A 9,267-nucleotide genomic window follows, 5' to 3' on the forward strand; every position below is an offset into this window, starting at 1 on the left:
AAAAAAAAAAAAAAAAAGATTTAGAGGAGATGAATACTTTACATATGGTATAATTCAAGAAGCATGTAATGGATGCTCGTCTCTTTTTTAGTGATAATAACAATGGTCAGATTAAGTTGCCATCATTCTAATCTGTCCATCATAAAATCTTTATCAGCCTTTTCCTGGTGGTTTCAAACTGCCTAGACCCATATTTCATTAGAAGAGGCGAATGGTTTTGTATTTGTAGCTGGAATGCTTCTGTAAACAAATGTTCTTCCTCCAAGTGCTTACTGGGTACCTCCAGGGAGAAAGGATAGACCCTCCCCTCATTTACTAGCTTTCACAATAATGTGGTAGTCCCTAGCATTCTCAAAAAAGTGACCTTTGAGCTACTTCTCTCAATATCAGTATGAATTTATTGACCTGAAATATATTTATAATTACTTAAATCTACTGTAAATATTATCCTTTTTGATGGATCAAGTTGTCCCATTTTGTTACATCTTGTCCCTTCAAGTTACATCCTGAGTTCCTTTCACAGGATACCCGAAGCTTTCAACAATTCCTTGCATTCTGAGAAGAAAAAGTGCTCTGTGTTCATCTTGGACATTCCCTCCCCTAGTGCAGGAATCAGCCACTCCTCCAAAAAGCCCTGAAACCTTAGGGTGTAGAAGTCTATCGAGTCATCACCCCAATGATCTTGCCTACACCTCTTCAGTGGACACAACTAGAAACCTGTTATGTTGGTGATGTTGTTATCTTTCCTAGTGCTGAGAGGGTAGAACCCAGGGCCTCACACATCCTAGGCAAGTGCTCTACCACTGAGCCACATTCCCTGCCCTGAAAACATGCTTTTTAACAGAAAAATGTACCATGAATTCATACTGACATTCCAACTCAAACTTGGGGTTTTATCTAATTTGTTTCATTTTTATCCCTGCATCTTTTTTTCATTTTCACACAAAAACTTGGTTCTTAACTTAAAAATGTCAGTAACTTTTGCTTCCACATTTCTCTTCAGGGAATTTATTCTAAGGAAATAATATGGTCTGATATCCATGATCTGTTCTTTATAGTAATAAACAGAAAGAATCTACATGTAAAACAATAGAGAATATAAATAATAGCACATCTACAATAAATATACATGTACAATAATAATCTCTTGCTTACTTGGTAGAATCAATAAATGTTCATAGAGCCCACAATACTATAGTTCACTGCTGGTCAGGAATAAATTCAACCCAATTTAAAACAATGGCTTCTTAGAATCCACTCTATTACCATATACATGTCCAAATAAAAAATAAAATGCGGATAGTGCTTCTCAATAAAATTTAATTATTAATTATTCATAGCACTCAGTTGTATACATTAATAGAAGTTCTGCTAGTGGACATGAAAATAAACCTATCTGAATTCACAGACCCTTTAGATAAGACAGATAATGTCAAGTTCTTCACCTTCTTCATCCCTCTCATACCCTTGTGGAAAACAGGAAGTCCCACAAAATCAAATAGAATATATTAAAAATATGGGTAAAAGAAAAATATGTTGTAAAAGAAAAAATCTCATTTTTTCAGAAGACAGAATGAGGAACGTTGCCCCCAGATTTATATGTAATTTAAGCACTATTTTTTCAACATATAAAAATAGAACCAGCATCAAAATATTTCCAAATATTAAAAAAAGGCAAAAACTCATGACCATTCTTTGAAACCTAAATCAATATTCTACTTAGATGCATTGTAGATAGTTTGTTTGCTTTTGTTTTGAAGGCAGATCCTATCTTCCCCAAACTAGCCTCAAGCTGGTGGACTACTCAAGCAATCTTCCTCCCTAGTAGTATATGCTTATTTTTCAAATTTCCCTGAAAAATCACTTTTTACCAGGCTATTCTAATATATACTGGGTGGAATGAATTAGTATTTATGTTAGTTTTTGTTTTTCCAGTACTGGGAATCGAACTCATGACCTCGTGCTTGCCAGGCAGGCACTGTGCCGCTGAGCTAAATCCCCAGCCCCCTATGTTAGATTTTGTTTCTACTAAAGGACCTACAGAATGTTTTCAGTATAAACATCCAGAGATGGCACAGGATAGAGGAGTATAGGGACATTTCAGGGAACCATGATAATCACAGTATTATTCCCAAACAACAAAACCGTAAAAAGGCAACTCATTACCTGTTGAGCTGTGGCATCCTGTTGGACATAAGCTACCTGGCCTGGGTCTGTAAACAGAGTCTAGAAAAAGAATGATAAATAGATCTTTAGACACCTTGCCCACACAATTATCCTACTACTAAGCACCAATTCCCAACTCTTGGCAAAGTGATCTCCCCTTATGGCTAGTAATCCTTCATTAATAAAGAACATAAAGATTATAATCTTTGTCTAAAGCCTTTCATTCAGATGGCTCCAGTGAGACTGTATAAGTAAACCATCCCAAACAGCTAACATTATTTCACTATTTTACCCTTAAGTGAAGCTTTTCTTGAGGTTGAAGGTCACAGCTAACTAAAAAGACATGTCATGAAAACATAAAAGACATGACAGGAACAAGGGTATGTACCTGTGAGGCCACTCACAGGAACAGATCTGTGATTTAATGAAAATGAATGAAGACACAGACATACAGAAAAGTATGATAAACACAAAGTTTACAACTCTTTCAAATATATACACACACAGAGAGAAGGAACATTATCAGAGAGAAGGAACATAAATTGAACTTAATAGCTTGTAGGTTCTTTTTTGGATAAATTCAGTAACGTTATCATGATCATCAATTCACTGCTACAAAAATACAAGTGGGATCATAATGAGGCAAAGTTAATTAAGGAAAATCTTCCAAACTATCATAGCCAAGATGCTATGGTTAACATATCCCACCCAGAAAAATATTCTGTCTTCTGAAGCTTTTAAAGGACTATAATCTGTTCCAGACTTGAGCAAGTCTTTAGCAAAAACTACACTTACATTTTAGCTTCTAGAAGAATGTAAAGGAAAATTTCAGGCAATAACAGATATTTTACACTGAAAAACTATGAAAATTCAAATAGTAACATCATAATTAACTAAAGTTAGGCATGGAAGATTTTTTGTAGGAGCTATGTTAGCTTATTTTAATACAGGGAACTAAAACTAAGCAGAAGCACTCCCAAAAATGTATTTGTTGATGTGATCTTCACATAGATTAGAAAAATATTGATTAGGTGAATCACATTTCTTCTTAGGAGTGATCTGAGCCTCTTGATTAAATATTGTATCAGGGTGAATTTTTATTATCAGGATCCCACTATAAAGTATGGAATGTAGTTTTTAAAAACCATATTTGGGGGCTGGAGATGTGGCTCAGTAGTAAAATGTACGCTTAACATGAATGAGGCCCTGGCTTCAATCTCCGGCACCCAAAAATAAATAAATTTGAAACATATGTTTTAAACAAGAACATAAAATCATGTTTGCATATTGGGGAATATTTGCATTGCACATTTGGAAAAATCTAAGTCAACAGCAAAAAATACAAGTAGTTAAAATTATATAGAGTAAATACCTTGGCTTTTATTACAGTCATACAAATCAGTAGTCAATAAGCTAGTAGGACCCTTTGCTTACACATTAACTAAAATAATCTGAATATTTTCTTTCACTGAGTACCATTTGATTAAGCTATGCAGAATTAAATGCAAGGTTCTTGATACTTAGCAAAACTAACAAATTGATAATCTAGTAATGGTCACTGTACAGAAGAACTGATACAAACCCAGTGCTCTTAACTCCTTACTGCACTTAAGTTAAATAAACGAACCATCTTGTGCTAGGCAAAGTTGGTTATCAGCTCCTTGAGGGCACAAATCTTATCTGAATGACTTCTGCACCACTAGCACCTTTCACAGTGACTGATAGAGGGTAAACAAACAATGGGTGAATTAATTAATTAGCAAATTAAAAACAATCCTTCACGTGCCTGTGCAGCTTCCACGGGATGGATGTATACCAATGTATGCTCTGGACCATCCACTGAAGTGTAGGAGGCACCATCTGCCGTATACACCACCTGCTGGGGTGGGCGGACCTGGTCATCAGTGTAGACAATCTGAGCCACAGTTCCAGCATCTGGAACAAAGTGTACCTGGGGTGAAAAGCAGACAAGTATGCAGTATGAACAAATTCAGTCTCACAAAGGTACATGGCCAACTGAGCACAGCTGTGCTCCTAAAACATCCCCATGAAAGAAGAATGGAGATTGATGCACCTTCATCTACATGGAGTTAGAGACTAGGAGACAGGATACAAGGACCTTGTTACTGCTTCACTACTTTATGTCTGGCAACTGACTTAAATTCTTTTGCCTCAAATGCTCAAGGCAGATAACTCTTTTGGGGAGCTATGAGGGATAGTTAACTGATCATAGAAAAACGATTACAAATTCCTACTTGACAAGGCCACCAAAATAGAAATTATTCTGCAATGTGAAAAAAAGTCAAGATTCAAAAAAAAATTGCTCTCAGCTTATCATAAAAATTCTATTTTACAGCAACCTGTGCTTTTCAGCAGACATTAAAGTAAGATCACTTTGTTTCCTATCAGTCCTTTCCTACTCTAAGGATATAGTGGAAGCAGAGCAGGAAACATCTGCTGAGTCAGTGACTGTGACACAACTCTTCTGTGCATGGGAGGTGGAGAGACAGAAAATCCTAATAAAGCCACTCACTACAAAGGATGTGCGTTCAATCCTCACCCCTCAAAAATGCTAAAAGCAAATAAAATATACCAAGTTGGTTCTGACAGTGATTCAAAAGGCAGAGATCAATGACAGTAGCATGGGACCAACCACCCAAACTGGTGACTCATAATGAACACTTGCACTTAGCGGTTTACATTCTAAACTGAAAAAGAAAAGGCTATTCACTTTACAAACATACTTTACACTTCATTATAAAGAATCAAAGCCTGTGCTGGATAACAAAAGAAACACAACAGTTTGAGTGTTTTGACACCAATATCATACAGCAAATCAGGGTAGCGAAGCAGACCCTGACAGTGAGCTGCAGAGAAGGCAACGAAGCCCAGAGGCAGTGGACAAGCTCTTCTAACTCACAGCGAGCCATCTCAGTGGAAGGAATATTCAGCCGGAACACTCCCACTGCTTACCTACAGGTCCTTCACCTTGGCGCCCTCCCAACAACTCATTACCATAGCTGCTATATCTACCTGTCAGCAAACTGTACCCAACTAACACCCTGCCAGCAACAGCAAGTGGGGAAAGAGCACCCTTCACCTGTGTGGTATTCTGCTCATGCTCCGTGGATGGCGGCCAGACGTGTGAGCTTTCGTCTTTGGAATCCATCTTTTCCTGCAGGACAGCTCTGCGTCTGGGCCACTTACAGCAGCACAAGGTGGAGGACAGTCATCTGTCCAGCACGCATGTGTTCATGAAGGACATAAAGGTCTGTCTACAACGTGCCTGAGGAAACAGAAAAGGATCCAAGATTTTAAGTAGGTGAATACATTTCAATAAATTACTGTTTCAACCACAAAAAAAGGGGGAAAAAAGCTTTGTTAAAAAGCAATATACCTGGGCAGAAAGGTAAAAAATGAAGAAAGCAACTTGTAATAACAATATGATGTATTGCTGTGTTTCAGGCATTCCGTGTGGGTGTGTAAGCATATGTTTAAACACTGTCTATACACACACACATTACATAAAAGTAATCTTAGTCCTTTTAAGAAGAACCAGTTCCTCACATGCTAAAATGTAGGCAAGTGACAGGGTCACACCCAAGTCTGATTGCTGCACAGCCCAAGCTCTTTCTTGGTAGATGCTGACAAGCTACACCACTGCTACTCCAAATGAATAACAGAACAGTGAAAATCACAAAATAAGGGGGAAAATGGAAGGTGGAGGGACAGAGATTGCTTGGGCCATAATTTGGTGAATACAAATATAAGCTGCTCTCTCTTTAGTTAGTATAAGACTGATGAGTGACCAAATCAAAAGCTTTACTGAACATCAACATGTAAAAAATCTCTATCTCGAAACCTCATTCCTTTTCAAAACAGACATTCGTAAGGTAAAATCTTCCCTTTTGATGATGATACTGCACCGACATTTTAAACAGCATGGGAGATTTGCTACATTAAAAGGGCAGCAGCCGTGCCTGATGTACTTCCTCCTAATCTCCCGTCAAAATAACACACAAACAGGAAAAGGTAAAATGGTCAGGACACCTATAAAGTCAGACAAGAAAGACCACTGCCAGAATGTTCTAGGCAGATTGTTCTCCATTATTCACGGAAATATGCTCAGAAGCATACACTGAGACCACACATGCTCTAACCTGTGAGCTAGAATAAAGCACAAAGAAGAAAGACAAACACCGGAATAGCCTCTGTCTTTGCGGACACTGGAACTCAGGCACTGCCGCGCTCACACGATGGGATTCCCTCTGAGCAGCACGGACCTGCCATTCTCACCTGCCATCCTCACCCACTCCACAGCACTCCAACTCCACTCACTCACCTGGCATCTGCCCTAGTCTTCCTGCCCTCACTTGAGAGCCCTTACAACACTATCATGTTCACCAGAGCTAAATGTATTAACAAAGGAGCATAAAGGAATACTCTGGAAAAATGGGAATATTCTGTCTTGAACCTGGGTTGGAATGGTGGTTACAGGACGAATGTATGTGTCAAAAATATTCAACTTCAAAATATGTGAATATCAGTCATCAATCAAAATATGTGAATTTTATCACATGTAAAATTATAACTTAATAAAGTTGATTTTTAGAAAATTCCTCCCTTATTATTTTTAAAATGTATAAAAGATATTCAGGGTGAATCGTACATAGTATACAGATTATACCACAACAAAGTTATTTAGAAAAACAAAAAATATTTTAAAACCTAGGAATAGTCAGGCGTGGGGGCACACAGCTATAATCCCAGCACTCGGGTGGCTGAGGCAGAAGGATTGCTGAGAGTTCGAGGCAAGCCTGTGCTACATAATGAGTTCAAGGCAGTCTGAACTACATAGCAAAACCCTATATCAACAAACAAATAAATAAATACAAACCTACAAATAAATGTCATCAATAATATAAAGATGTATATGAAGAAAATTTAAAAATTATGCAAAAGGATCAGTTATTACAAAATCAGAACGTGTTCCAGGTAAAAAACTTTTCTTTAAAACTTCTTCTGTAATTTTGAAAGAATTTCAGGCAAAAAAGTTGCAAAAATAGCACGATGAATTCCTGTATTTATTTATTCAGATTCTTCAAATATTCCCCCATCCCTGCCCCAGGCCTTGCAGTGTGGCCCAGGCTGGACTTGAACTTGGCCTCCCCAGTGCTGAGAATACAGATGTGCACCACCAGGCCTAGCTTTTTTTCCAACCCGAAACATTTAAGTGTAAACTGCAGACATAATGCCACTTACCCCTAAATTTTTAAGTGCCTAATTCCTAAACACAAGACCATTTTCTTATAGCCACGATAATATTACCAAAGTCAGAAAGATAACATTGAAACAGCAATATTTCCTAATTTACAGACCTTATTCAAATTGCCTAATTAAAGTCCTTTATAGTCAAAGAAACATTTTTTTCTTCCAGTCCCAGATCAATCGGGGTTGCACACAGGGTGTTCAACTGCAGCATGCCTTTCATCCCTTCAGTCCAACAGTCAGTCTCCTGCTCTCTTTCAGTCTCCTGCAACCTTGACATTTTTTAAATACACAGGTCATTTATTGTCCAGAAAGCCCCTCAATTTTAATTTGTCTGATGTCTCTTCACAGTTAGATTCAGGATATGTATTTTTAGCAAGAATACCACAAAAGAGATTCAGTGTCCTTCTGCCAAAGGAATTGGGGATTGTCTTCCCTCAGCTTGGTTGTCTGATTGACTGCTTGATACTTCATCGCACACTGGGCTGCAGCGGAGGCCAGCCCAGCCCCTCGTAAAACCTGCACAGCCTGCAGAGCCTGGCTGTCTTTGTTTCCATTCTAGAGCTGGAATCAGGCTTGGGACTGAGGATAAACCTGTGGGATCTGGGCTAGCTCCAGGCTGATAACACCAAAACCAAAGGGATTAGAAGCTGCCCAGCTGCTGTTGAGTGTGCAGAACTAACTTCGAGCTGGGCTGGGGTGAGAGGGTGACTCACACAATTTGAGCACACAAGTTTTCTGTGTTGATTACTGAGCCAGAGTATAGGAGTAAAGTGCGTTTTTCCCCCCTACTCACCCAAGGTGATAAAAGTAATTCAAAACGTGTCTGCACTGGGCTGTAGCTCAATAGCAGAATGATACCTCACCATGAATGAGGCCCTGGGTTTCACCCTGGGCACTACCTATAAAGGGGGTCTGGAAACCAAAACTGTGATACAGGGTACTCAGCTAGTAGTTTCACTTCATGTGTTTTAGTTTGTTTTTGGTGTGTGTGGTCCTGGGGATTGAACTAAAGGCCTTCTCACCGAGCTATAGCCCCAGCCCTTTTGTTTTATTTTTTTTGTTTTGTTTTGTTTTGTTTTTTATTTTGAGACAAGGTCTCACTAAGTTGCTGAGTTGTACGTACAGGCTGGGCCCAAACTCATGATATTCCTGCCTCAGCCTCCCAGGTTGCTGGGATTACAGGTGTATACCCACACACACCTAGTTCTTATTCTTTAATATATGGCTACAAAACTTTAAGACATGGTTTATATTGACTATATTATTTGAAACCCCAGTGTAACATTCTGTAAATACTTGTTGCTAAATAAATTTTTCAGGATAAGTGAATTCTAAGTATGACCATACTACTAACCAAGCAAGTCCCCTTCAATCCTTCGGGCACTAGTATCTTCTGCAAAATGTGTATGTAAAATGGTTTCTAAAGTCTATCTCAAGGACTAGGGATGTCACTCACTGTACAGTACTTGCTGAACACACACAGCCCTTGATTAGATTTTGCCAGCACTACAGGCAGAAATAAAGGTTGCAGGGGTAGAAATGAAGCATATTCCAGCCTTCAGCTGAGACAGGAAGCAGCAGAGAACAGTAGAAAACCAGCCGGATCTATCCACAACTGTGTAAAGTTTGTAATGTTCCTATCCTATTTCATAAATGGATGTATGTTTATTATTATGTGTTTCCTACAACAACTACTGAGAATAGTTCATGATTTTTCAATAGGTCACTCATGTATAGCTCTATCTATTTTCTTTAGAAACCACTTTGAAGATACCAAAGTATAGTACAACAACTCTTGATAATCTCCTACCTCTTTTGTCTCTAACTCAC

General features: G+C 38.5%; 1 protein-coding gene across 1 annotated transcript in view; it reads right to left on the reverse strand.

Moving 5' to 3' along the window:
- Positions 1-9,267, reverse strand: part of Prdm10 (PR domain containing 10) — a gene marked incomplete in the record, with an annotated part of 74,090 nt that overhangs the window by 56,150 nt on the left and 8,673 nt on the right. The window contains 3 exon segments of the mRNA XM_013511217.1: positions 2,167-2,226; positions 3,953-4,117; positions 5,267-5,452. Coding sequence (XP_013366671.1) covers positions 2,167-2,226; positions 3,953-4,117; positions 5,267-5,335 — 294 coding nt within the window.

The sequence above is a fragment of the Chinchilla lanigera genome, unplaced genomic scaffold, assembly GCF_000276665.1.
Source record: "Chinchilla lanigera isolate Chin_1 unplaced genomic scaffold, ChiLan1.0 scaffold00011, whole genome shotgun sequence".
NCBI lineage: Eukaryota > Metazoa > Chordata > Mammalia > Rodentia > Chinchillidae > Chinchilla > Chinchilla lanigera.